Genomic DNA, 12,366 nt, shown 5'->3' on the forward strand with positions numbered 1-12,366 from the left:
AACTGTCCCTTTGAGCCCCACCGAGACCTGCAGTTGTCAGCGCTGAGCACGGCTCCCCGGGAGACAGACAGACAGACAGACGGCTGGCTGGGCCGGGGCACGGCTGCAGGGGCCGCCGGACGAGTTGGGGGGAGGTGGACGGGCAGACGGAGAGGCAGACGCGTAGACGAAGAGGAGAGACAGGGAGGCGGACGAGCGCGGCGGGGATCCACAGGTTCCGGGCGCGGGAGCCCCGGCCGAGCCCCCGTCGCGGCCTCCTGCAGGGGCCCGAAGGGGCCAGGCGTAGGCCTCGCCGCGGAGGCCGAGACCCCCCGCCTCCCCGCAGTCGTGCGTCCCGGGGCAGCGGGGCGCCCGCACCTGCCCCATGGCCGCCGTCGAGGCCGGGGCGCCGGCCGTGTTCGGAGCCTGGGACTACGGCGTCTTCGCGCTCATGCTGCTGGTGTCCACGGGCATCGGGCTGTGGGTCGGGCTGGCGGGGGGCGGGCAGCGCAGCGCCGAGGACTTCTTCACTGGCGGCCGGCGCCTGGCGGCCCTGCCCGTCGGCCTCTCGCTGTCGGCCAGCTTCATGTCGGCCGTGCAGGTGCTGGGCGTGCCGGCCGAGGCCTACCGCTACGGCCTCAAGTTCCTCTGGATGTGTCTGGGCCAGCTGCTCAACTCCCTGCTCACCGCCGCCTTCTTCCTGCCCGTCTTCTACCGCCTGGGCCTCACCAGCACCTACCAGGTACCGCGAGGCCGCGGGCCGGCTCCTCGGGGCTCTGCTGGGGGCAGCCGGGCGCACCGGTGGGGAGGGTTCTGGGAAGAGGCCGCAGGCGGTGGGGCGACGGGCAGGAAGGAGGAAGAGGAGCCGGGGGCCTGGCTGTCTTCCGCGGAAGCCCGCGGGGGCGAGGCCCTCACGTGTGGACCGGCGCACTCTGCCCCCCACATGCCTGGGCGTGCGTGCACCCCTGTGCTCCCCGGACGGCAGGCTCGGGGCGAAACCCACTTCTCCGATTCCTCCTGCTTTGAGCAAGGGGCATGCCTCTCTGCTCGGGTTTCCTAAATGTCAAACCAGGCTAACTACAGGACCTCCAGGGCAGTGAGTAAAAGGATTAAAATTGTGACCGGTACGCAGTAGGCGCCCAATAACAGCTGGCTACAGGCACTGTCTGCTCCCTGAGCATGTTGACAGTCCGAATACTTAGAGCGGCGGCCGCCCCGGGGCCATCAGCCCCGAGCGCGGAGAGGGGGCGACGTGTGCACACTCGATGGACCGTCCTCCCTGGCACACGCCGTGTGCACAGGCGTGGGGATGGCGCGTGTGCACAGGTGTGTGCGGACAGGTCGGAGTGTGAGCGCTCGGCGGGGCCTCCACGAGCAAGAGCACGGTTGGCTGCCTGAGGGAGGGCAGAAGCCAAGAGGGTGGGTGCGGGACCCCAGAGGCCTCCAGCCCCTGGCTAGGACCCGTCCAGGTGACCACGAGCCCTCGGCTCCTCCTTGCAGTACCTGGAGCTGCGCTTCAGCCGCGCCGTGCGGCTCTGCGGGACCCTGCAGTACCTGCTGGCCACAGTGAGTGGCCTCGGCCCCGCCCACAGCCGCCTCCATCCTTCACGACCCAGTCGCGTGGGTCCCGCCCCCACCCCGCCGGGCCCCGCCCACGCCGCTGGCCCCGCCCCCTGCGCCCCCCAGTCTACGGGTTTGGCCCGGAGGCCTCTCGGATTCGCTCGACCTGGCCCCGCCCATCCGCCCCCTTCCCCTCCCCCAAGCCCCGCTTCCCCCGCCTCCTCTGGAGCCCCTCCCCGCCCAGAGCCGCCACCGCGCCACCGTCCCCCGCCCGCCCTCCCTCCCTCACCGCGCGCGCCGTCCACCTGCAGATGCTGTACACCGGCATCGTGATCTACGCCCCCGCGCTCATCCTCAACCAAGGTGTGACTCTGGGAGACCCGGGGAGGGTGACCCGGCGGGCCGAAGGCTAGAGACCAGGTGGAAGAGTGGGGAAGGAGGAGCTCCCCTGGAGACAGGAGGGCCCAGGCCACTGGGGGCCAAGTTTGCACCTGCCCAGCAGCCTAATGGGGGGTCTCCTTTCCCAGTGACTGGGCTGGACATCTGGGCGTCGCTCCTGTCCACCGGAGCCATCTGCACCTTCTACACGACTGTGGTGAGTACCCCCCACCCGACATGGGGGCTCCGTGCTCACTGAGAGGGGGAGACCCTGGGCCCGTCTGTCCATTCTCTACCTTCCCTTCCTCCCAAGGAAGCCTGTGTCCCAACTGAGCCTGTTTCCTCATCCTTATGATAAAAGGTGATTTGAAAGACTTTTTGCTGAATGTCGAGGGATAATCTAGTTTCAGGGATGGCTGGATCCAGGGGCTACTCCCCCATCTCTAGGGACCCCATCAACTTCAGGCTTCTGCGCCTTTGGGCTTCTGTCTGGCCGAAAGGGAGCTCCTGTTTCAGGATGGGCTGGCTGGTGCCCCAGGAGGGCTGTCTGGCTGCCTCTGGCCTTGTGTGCAGGATGAGCCACTCACAGAAGTTTGGGGAGCTGAGGTGTCCCTGACTGGTTGTTCCTGGAGCTGGGAGGGGATTGGCCTCATCTGAAGGGCCCTCCCTCAAGGTGGGGAGGGGCTTCTGCACAGGAAAATCCAGGGGCTGCCATGGAGGGTAAAACAGCAGCTCACGATAATGGCAGTGGTGACCAGCTCTCTCATGCACAGAACAACCCCATTTTACAGATGAGGAAACTGAGGCAGAGGTGGGCATCTGCCCAGCCGGGTCCCTGTCTGACCCCACCCTCTCGGTCACATCTTGCAGGGCGGCATGAAGGCTGTGATCTGGACTGACGTGTTCCAGGTCGTGGTGATGCTGGCTGGCTTCTGGGTTGTCCTGGCCCGTGGGACTGTGCTCATGGGCGGCCCCAGGCACTTGCTCCAGCTGGCCCAGAACCACTCCCGGGTCAACCTGATGGAGTGAGTGGAAATGCAGAGGAAGAAACTGCTAAGTGAGGGAGCTGGCCTCCCTCTGCCCTGGGAGAAGCCAGCCAATGTCTCCTGCTCTAGGAAGCCCTCCCTGCTCCCCTCCCCAGACTCCTCACAGATAGCACTCTGGCTCTCCCTCTCTGTACTCCTCTACCCCCATTCCTCCATCTGGCCCAGACCTCTGCACCACCCCAGCCCCCAGCCCAGACCGTGGACTGATGGCTTTCTGAGGTTCCTGCTGGGCACAGAAAAAATGGTTTTGGAATGCATACATGGAAGACTCAGTAAACAAATAAATGAATTTTCAAGCTATCTGGCAAACTCCTACTCACACTTCAAAACCCACCCCAAATATCCCCTTAAGGCCCATGAGTTCCAGAATGACCATCTGGGGACCTAGGGAGGATGAAGTCAGTGTGGCATCCCCATACGGCTGACTTGCTCTGCCCTCATCTAGCTTCAACCTGGACCCACGGAGTCGCTACACATTCTGGACTTTTGTGGTGGGCGGCACATTGGTGTGGCTCTCAATGTACGGTGTGAACCAAGCACAGGTGCAGCGCTATGTGGCCTGCCGCACAGAGAAGCAGGCCAAGCTGTGAGTGTTTAGAAGGGGCGGGGGGGGCGGGGAGAGGTTCTGGGATGTGCTGCTCCCTCCCCAGCCTGAGGCTGCCGCTCCCCCCAGGGCCCTGCTCATCAACCAGCTGGGCTTGTTCCTGATCGTGTGCAGCGCTGCTAGCTGTGGTATCGTCATGTTCACATTCTATATTGACTGTGACCCTCTCCTCACAGGGCGCATCTCTGCCCCGGACCAGGTGAGTCTGGCCCAGGCTCCTAGGCTGCTCCCAGCCCCCTTACCCACACTCTGAACCTCTGTGTGGATGAATTTCTGGAGGCGAGGGTGGAAGAGCATTCCTAGCAGCGAGAACAGTCTGTGCAAAGGTCCAGAGGCAGGAAAGAGCTTGGCTCAGAGGAGGATCTGAGAGGAGTGAGGAAGATGAGCCTGGGAGGTGATGGGGAGCCATGCGTGGGTGAGCAGGGCAGGGGCACATGCCGACCTGGAGTCGAAGACGCCCTGAGGGATGTCAGGGAGGAGAGGCCCAGACCCAGCATGAAGTAACAGTGTTGAGATTAACAATAATGACCAGCTCCGGTGTCGCAGGCACCTGCTCTGCCTCATGCTGTTCCCTTCAACACACGATGAGGTCAAGATTGTCGTGGCCCCCACTTTACAGATAATGAAACTGAGGCTGGAGAGGTGGGAAGCAACTGCCTGAGGCCCACAGGCAAGTCAGGGTCAGTGCCAGGCCCAGGAGCCATGCCCAGGTCACACCCCGGCTGGAGCTCTTGCCACGGGGCTCAGAGTTGGCAGAGGCTGCGTGGGCACCCCATCCCTGTCTCCCGCGGGCTCAGCGCCTGGAGCACCTGCCTGCGCAACCTTGGGCGCGGATGGCCCCTCTCAGCCTTGCTGTCTTCGTCAGTAGAGAGGGGATGACAGGAGGGGGCCTCACCAGGATCCCAGGGCTCTGGGCACGGTGGGGCTGTGACAGTCCTTCGGGGCACACAGTCACTCAACAAACACACACCAAGTGCCCACGGTGAGCCCGGTCTGTCCTGGGTGCTAGGGACAGGGAGTGGGGGCCAGACAGAAGCCGGGCCTCGGGGTGCTGCTGTCTGAAGGCCTCCCTGCCTCCCCAGTACATGCCCCTGCTGGTGCTGGACATCTTCAAGGACCTGCCTGGGGTGCCGGGGCTCTTCCTGGCCTGTGCCTACAGCGGCACCCTCAGGTGAGCGGCCACAGCCAGGCCCCTCAGGCCTCCTCGTCCCAAGGGCCACCCCTGCAGGAGAGAATGTCCCAGGCACATCGCTCATTTACAGTCCCTGCTCGGTCCCCAGCGGGCAGCTCATGGGCTCCGGCAGAAAGCACGCCCTGAGCACAGGGACCCCAGCCGCGGGGTCTCCACCATCTCATCACCTGGGAGGGCACACCTGCCTCCCCCCTCCCATCCTTGGTCCCGCAAACAAGGGTTTCTTGACCACCTCCTATGTAGCAGGTACGGCTGTTCCAAATCTGGGCACGGCTGTGACCAAGCGGTTCCCTACTCCTGTCCCCAGGGCCTCACATTCTGGTGGTTTCAAATTCTCCATGACCTCTGGCCTCAGCCCTGATCCAGCTGTGACCAGGGTCCCATGTGGCAGTTCTCTGCCCCATTATTGCTCTGTGATGAGAACTTGTGTTATTCCTGCCCTTGGTCATGGGGTCCTTGCTCCCCTGGGGATGTCTCAGGTTTGCAGGGTGGGGGTGGGGGTGGACATCTCCTCCACTCTTGAGGGATTCTGTCATCCACACCTCTGACCTTGGGCTGGGTGGGGTCCTGGCAGTTCAGATGGAAGGGGCAGTTGCGGGCCCCCCCTGCAGGCGGGCCGCAGAGGAGGTGTGGCCAGTCCCTTGGTGGGGCCTGATGACCCAGCTCCCCCGCCTTGCGCCCCCAGCACCGCCTCCACGAGCATCAACGCCATGGCTGCCGTCACCGTGGAGGACCTCATTAAACCTCGGCTGCCGAGCCTGGCGCCCCAGAGACTCGTACTCATCTCCAAGGGGCTCTGTGAGTTGGGGGGACCTGGGTGGGGCCCAGGGGGGTCTCTCCCGCTGACCGTGCCACCCCCATCCGCTACAGCACTCATCTACGGCTCAGCCTGCCTCACCGTGGCGGCTCTGTCCTCGCTGCTGGGGGGCGGCGTCCTCCAGGTGAGCCCCCTCGCCCACCCGCCCTGTCTCCGCCCAGAGCTGGGGCATCGTCCGCACTGAACTGAGACTGAGAGAGAGTTAGACTGTCAGTGGCAGAACCGAGTTCTCTCTGATGCCACCGGATACTTCCTGCAGCCAGCTGGCTGGGCGGCGAGGGGGGGACGGGACGGCGGCCTGGGGTCAGGGAGGGCCTGCCTGGCTTGGAGGTGGGACCGCACTAGTCAGGAGAGAGAATCAGCATCTTTGCCTCCAACACAGGGAGGAGAGGCAGGAATAGGAAGTCCCCTCCCCTTTAGGGAAACTGAGGCACAGAGGAGCCTCAAGGCCCTCAGTGGAATTCCTCAGGTCTAGCTTTCCCAGCGGGTAAACTGAGGCCAGGAGAGGTGGGACGGCTCTGCCCTCAGCCCCGGCCTCTCGCTCCCCCAGGGCTCCTTCACCGTCATGGGAGTCGTCAGCGGCCCCCTCCTCGGAACCTTCATCCTGGGAATGCTCCTCCCCGCCTGCAACACGCGGGTGAGCGCGGAGGGCGGGAGGGGCTGGGGTCGCCCGGTGGAGCCCGCCCCTGACGCCCGCCCCGCCCCCAGGGCGTGCTCAGCGGGCTGGCCGCGGGCCTGGCGCTGTCGCTGTGGGTGGCGGTGGGCGCCGCCCTCTACCCGCCCAGCGCGCAGTCCATGGGGGTCCTGACGTCATCGGCCGCCGGCTGCGCTGAGCCCCCCGCCAACGCCTCCAGCCTCCTGGGCCCGCTCCTCGCCGCCAACGCCTCCGGCGGGGCCCCCAGGTGAGCGGGCTGGGTGGGGGGGCGTGGCCTGAGAGGTGCGGTCAGCGGAGGACCCTCAAACTGAATCCCGAAGAAGGAAGAGTGTGGCTTGGGAAGGGGTGAGGAAAGGGCGTTGCCAGCGGAGGGAATGGAAGGTGCCAAGGCCCTGAGGCCGGGTTCAGTTGAGTGCATATTCCAACTCCGGGGACGTTGCGTGGATTCAATGGGAGGAGAAAGGATGGGAGAAGAGGTCCAGCCAGAGGAATGTGGTCTGATTCTTTCTTCTTTTTAACTGAGATGCAATTCACAGACCAAAAAATTAACCATCTAAAAGTGATTTTTACTATATTCACAAGGTTATACAACCGTCACCACTATCTAACTCAAGAACGTTTGCAGCACCTCAAAAAGAAGCCCCATGTCCGTCCGCGCTCCCTCCCCCAGCCCCTGGCACCCGCTGATCCACTTTCTGTCTCTCTGGATTTGCCGGTTCTGGACGTTTCGTATAAATGGGATCATGCGCCGTGTGGCCTCTGTCAGCTTCTCTCACTCAGCGTGAGGTTTTCGAGGTTCACCCACGTTGTGGCGCGCGTCAGGGCTGCCTCTCTTTCTATGGCTGAGTAATAGTGCACTGCGGGGAGGGACCACGTTTTCTTTATCCATCATCCGTTGATGGACATTTGGGTCGTTTCCACTTTTTGGCGATAGTGACTAGTGTGCTATGAACGTTTGTGTACAAGTTTTGCTGTAGACATAGGTTTTCATTTTTCTTGGGTCTATATCTAGGAGTGGAATTGCTGGATCCTATGATAATTCTTTGTTTAGCTTTTTTTGTTGTCGTTAAATATTGGCACCTGCGCTAACATCTGTTGCCAGTCTTTTTTTTTCTTTTTCTCCCCAAATCCCCCCAGTACATGGTTGTATATTTTAGTTCTGGGTCCTTCTATTTGTGGCATGTGGGACGCTGCCCCAGCGTGGCCTGACCAGCGGTGCCATGTCCATGCCCAGGATCTGAACCAGCAAAATCCTGGGCCGCCGAAACAGAGCGCGCGGAGTCAACCACTTGGCCCCGGGGAAGCCGTATGTTTAAGTTTTGGAGGAGCCACCAGGCTGTGTTCCCCAGTGGCGGCATCGCTCTACAACCCCACCTGCAGTGTGTGAGGGTTTCACTTCTTCCACATCCTCGCCAACATCGTTCTTGCTGTTTTCCCTCCGTGTGTGTGTGTGTGTGTCTGACCATCCTAGTGGGCGTGAGGTGGGTTCCCACTCTGGTTTTGATTTGCATTTCCTGATGGCTAACGATGTTGACCATCTTTTCATACACTTATTGGCCACATTTATGTCTCCTTTGGAGAAATATCTGTTCAGATCTTTTGCCCATTTTTAAATTGGGTCATTTATCTTTTGATTTATTTAAGTACTTTATGTAATTTATGTATTCCTTGTATCTTTATGCATTCTGAATACTAGATCCTTATCAGACAAATGATTTGCAAATATTTTCTCCCATTCTGTGGATTGTCTTTTCATTTTTTTCACAGTGTCTTTTGGCACACAACACTTTTTAATTTTGCTGAAGTCCAGTTTATCTGCTTCCTTTGGTTGCTTGTGCTTTTGGTGTCATGTTTAAGAAACTGCTGCCAAATCCAAGGTCATAAAGCTTTACACGTGTGTTTTCTCCTGAGAGTTTAATTTGGTTTGATTCTGAGGGCAGTAGGGAGCCACGGAGGGTGATGAGCAGTGGCAGGAGGTGATCTGAGTTACATTTTAGTAACACTCCCCCGGCTGTGGGTGGCGAGTGCCCGGGATGGGACAGCAGGAGGGAGAGAAAATTGGCTGCCGCATATGTCCGGGTGAGGACCCGTGGAGGACTGGGCTAGTCTGTGGCAGTGGAGACAGGGACAAGCAAACGGATTGGGAGTGACTTTTGGACTCATGCCCACCTCTCCCGCCCCCAGCCCCGGAATGGACCCTGGTCGACCTGCCTTAGCTGACAGTTTCTACGCCATTTCCTATCTTTATTATGGTGCCCTGGGCACGCTGAGCACTGTGCTATGTGGAGCCCTCGTCAGCTGCCTGACAGGTGAGCAGGGCGTATGACAGGTAAGACCCTCAGACAGAGGTCTCCCTGTCCGTCCCTCTGCCTCCAGGAACCACTGGGCAGGGAGAGGAGGCAGGCTCCTTGGGCAAGAGGCCACTGCGTGCTGGACGCATCTACACCCTTTTCGCTTCGTCACCTTCAGGACAGGACAACCTGGCTCCCCACAGGCCTTGTCCGATTTTGCAAAGGCAGAAACTGAGGCCCGGCTGCCGCCTCTCTAGTGCCTCCTGCACCCCAGGGACGAGGGACCGAGTCCTCGCTGGAGGCTGCGGAGCGGGGCCCGCGGCGCTGTCCCTGGTGCTGAAATGTTTCCCGCCAGGACCTTGGCCGCTCCCTGCCCCTCGGGCACTCGGCACCCCGCGGAGAGGCGGAGAGCGCGCGCGAGAACTCAGTCGTGATAACAGCGCCTGGCCCTGCTTCCTGAGCCTCGGCCTCCACACTCGCCAGGCCTCCACTGAGTCCTTCTCCGTGCCAGGCTCTATTCTAGACGCTGGGCACACGGCAGTGAGCAGAACCACACGCTAGACCCTCCCAGACACCCACTGATGTTGTATTATGACCCCCACTGTGTAGATGAGCAAACTGAAGCCCAGAGAGGGCAGAGGCTTGCCAGGGCCCCCCAGGGTGTCACTGTCGCACCTGGGATTGGAAACCATCAGAGCTCTCTCTCTCTCCCCCCAGGGCCTCCAGTTCCCCCACGCCTCACCACAAGCCCCTGTTTCTCTCTGCCCCTCAGGCCCCACCAAGCGCAGTGCCCTGGGTCCTGGACTGCTGTGGTGGGACCTCACACGGCAGACGGCATCGGTGGCCCCCAAGGAAGAAGTGGCCACCCTGGACGACACTTTGGTGAAGGTAGGTCTCAGGGCTGGGCTTCCAGAGTGGGGGCTGGCCAGTGAAGTGGCTTCAGGGGCTCTGGGCATGGCCGTCATCCAGGGCAGTGACATGGTGAGTGACTGTCTTCCTCACCCTCGTGTTACACCCAGTGGAAAGGCGCAGCCGGCAGCTGGTGTGTCTTCAACGCTTTATCATTGCCTTTCACAAGGAGTGGGCAGAATTTCCTGCTGTGCATCGTGTCTGTTGTTACAATTACTCCAATCTATGTCAGGTGAAACTGGTTTGCCTTTAGGGTATTGATATAAAATGTCATCTCAAAATAAAATGACTTACTTCAAAAGTGAGTTAACTTAGAGAAACTCTTACATAAGAGCACAGCGGTGGGTGGACTGACTTTGGCCAAAGCTGCGTGGTTGCCATGTGAATGCCCTGAGTTTGGCAAACGTTGTCCCTGGGGGCCTGATCCAGGCCTGCCCTGGTTTGGATTCCCTGTTTCATTTCCTCATTTATTAAGCATTTGCTGTGTACCCTGCCCTGCCCTGGGCTGGAGTTCGAGCCCACTGTCTCGCAGGGGAGATGAAAGCTAACATGAGAAATTAGTAGGACCTCAGCAGGCGATGAGTATTAGGAAGACAATAAAGCAGGTTTCTAGGATGGAGGTGGCCTCTTGGAAGAGGTAACATTGACAGAGCCCAGAATGAAGAGGAGCCAGCCATAGGGAGATGGAGAGGAAGGGCATTCTCAGTAGAGGGCACAGCAGGTGCAAAGGCCCTGAGGCCAGAGCAGGCTTGACAAGGGGAGGGTTGGGGAGGGAAGGGATCTTGCTGGTATTTTAAAGCTCTCTCCAGCTGCTGTGGGGAAAGATTTTCTTGAAGCAGAAATGGGGTCTCTGATGGGGTCTGTATTCTCTCCTCCCCCCAGGGTGCTGAGGAACTGCCACCTGGAGCCAAGAGGCCTCCTGACTTCCTGCCTACTGATGAGGACCATCTGCTCTTCCTCGAGCAGAAGGAGGGGAATGGAGCTGGCTCCTGGACCCCTGGCAGTGGACATGATGGTGGTGGTGACCTGCGGGAAACTGACCTCTGAGCCAGCGGGGGACTGCCACCTGGGATGGAACCTCAGGGTGGGCCAATCCCGGCCATGGGCCAATGACCTTGGGCTCTGATTGGCTGGACTGTGATGTATGTAAACGAGCTTGGGACAGCAGGTCCCGCCCTGTGGGAAGAGGTGAAGCCCCCCCTCCAGGAGGTCATCTATCCAGCCCCCAGCTTCCAGCCAGCCCCTAGTCTTAGATGCTGCACCCCTGCCTGCTTGCCGAAAACGAGGCCGAATATTTCTCTACCTACAATAGAAAGAGGTTGGAGTCTCCTCTGGACAACATGGGAAACCCCCAGGCCCAGCACGAGGGTCTAAGGAAGTCCCCAGCTCTCCCCTGGGAGGTGTCTGAACCTCAGCAAGGATTTTGGAGGTCCTCAGGCCCGACTCCCTGCACCCCGCATCACAGGCGGGAAAACTAAGGCCTGGAGAGGAGCAGCCACTTGGCCAAGGTCACAGAGCAAACCAGAGACTCGTGGAGGGTTGGACCCCAGCCCTCCCTCCTCACCCCTTCCTGCTTCCCTCCTCTTGGTGTGCAGACGTCATGGGACCTTGGGAGCAGGAGGGGAGAGGGAGGAGGAAGTAATGCTCACATCTTCCTCCTGGGCCTGAACACTTTCCCCGTCTCATCCTGAGGACCGCGAACCCACTTTACAGAGGGAGAAACTGAGGATCAGCGAGGTTGCCTGAGGTCACACAGCGAGTCGGGTCTGGGTGGGGACAGGCCTGGATGCTGCGTGATTAGGAGGCTCTGTTACCTTATGTCACTGGCGACCAGGGTCAGCTGGGCCAGGCAAGCTCTCGTCCCTGGGCCCCGCCTGACCCTTGGCTGGAGACTTCATCCATGCATGTGAAATAAATGGATTCTGGGGCTTGATGCTCTGTGTTCTCTGGAAAAGTCATTCTGGCCATTGCCTCAGATCTGCTCGGTCAGATCCGAGTGTGAATCTCTGTGTCTCCTGCCCCAAGCCTGTGAGCGAATAACCCTGAGTATTTAAAGCATCGGAGTGAGGTGAGCGTTCCCACCCCGGGGTGCATTGTGCCACCCTCCCTCACACACAGCTTCTCCCCTCCTGACTAGCCCCCCCCCAGCAGGCTCCCCTGCTCCCCTTTGCACCCAGACCCTGCAGGCCTGTGTGCTGGCCCTGCACCAGCCCCTGGGGTCTTTGTGACCCTGAGAGCTGGCTGCACCTCCCTCTGCCCACACGCCTGCCCTGGCTCCTGTGGCCCCCAGGAGAGTGTCCGCTGCTCACCTGACAGTCGAGGCCCCTGCACTGGGTTCACCAGGGTCCCCCCGAAATTCCTGTTCACCTTGGAGCCACAAAACCTGAGCTTATTTGAAAATAGGGTCTTGACAGGTGCGCTTAGTTAAATTAAGGTAAGCTCATACTGGATTAGTGCGGGCCCTGAATCCAAGGACCGTATCCTTATAAGAAGAGGAAAAGGGACAGACACAGGGAGAAAGCCACGTGGGCACGGAGGCAGAGACGGGAGTGAAACTTCTACACGGGACGCCAAGGATCACTGGAGCCACCAGAAGTCAGGAGAGGGGCGGGGGCGGGCTCCTCCCTCAGGGCCTCGGCAGCTGTGCAGCCCTGCCACACCTGGATTCCGGACTTCTGGCCTCCAGGCCGTGGAGAATGACTGTCTATTGCTCTAAGCTACAGCGGCCTCAGGAAACTCGTACAGCGCTCCCCATCTGGCCTCGGAGCCCTGGGCCTCTGCACAAGCTGTCTTGTGGAGACTTTAGATTTGCACTTAAAAGGGACCTTGACAAATTTTAAATCAGTGACTGAGAAGCATAAGAAACAGACTTTCCGCTGGTCCAGAGACCTTGCTCAGAGCAGAGCCCAACTCCGGGGTGGGGCTAAGGCTCCCC

General features: G+C 60.4%; 1 protein-coding gene across 1 annotated transcript; it reads left to right on the forward strand.

Annotated features, from left to right (window-relative positions):
- Positions 1-4: 4 nt before the first annotated feature.
- Positions 5-11,364, forward strand: SLC5A5 (solute carrier family 5 member 5). The gene is made up of 15 exons (XM_070586581.1): positions 5-721; positions 1,480-1,545; positions 1,851-1,902; positions 2,067-2,134; positions 2,788-2,942; positions 3,409-3,549; positions 3,637-3,766; positions 4,650-4,738; positions 5,445-5,557; positions 5,630-5,700; positions 6,127-6,213; positions 6,285-6,478; positions 8,416-8,540; positions 9,295-9,410; positions 10,314-11,364. The coding sequence occupies exons 1-15, from the start codon at positions 365-367 to the stop codon at positions 10,476-10,478; spliced, it is 1,929 nt and encodes a 642-aa protein (XP_070442682.1). The 5' UTR covers positions 5-364; the 3' UTR covers positions 10,479-11,364.
- The last annotated feature ends 1,002 nt before the right edge of the window (positions 11,365-12,366 follow it).

Source organism: Equus przewalskii, chromosome 20 (assembly GCF_037783145.1).
Source record: "Equus przewalskii isolate Varuska chromosome 20, EquPr2, whole genome shotgun sequence".
NCBI lineage: Eukaryota > Metazoa > Chordata > Mammalia > Perissodactyla > Equidae > Equus > Equus przewalskii.

Excerpts from the sequence above, each read along its gene's own strand:
- SLC5A5 (XM_070586581.1), top strand. The coding sequence starts at position 365 with ATGGCCGCCGTCGAGGCCGGGGCGCCGGCCGTGTTCGGAGCCTGGGAC. Across the intron at positions 722-1,479 it reads GCCTCACCAGCACCTACCAG|TACCTGGAGCTGCGCTTCAG; the intron begins GTACCGCGAGGC and ends TCCTCCTTGCAG. Across the intron at positions 2,943-3,408 it reads TCCCGGGTCAACCTGATGGA|CTTCAACCTGGACCCACGGA; the intron begins GTGAGTGGAAAT and ends GCCCTCATCTAG.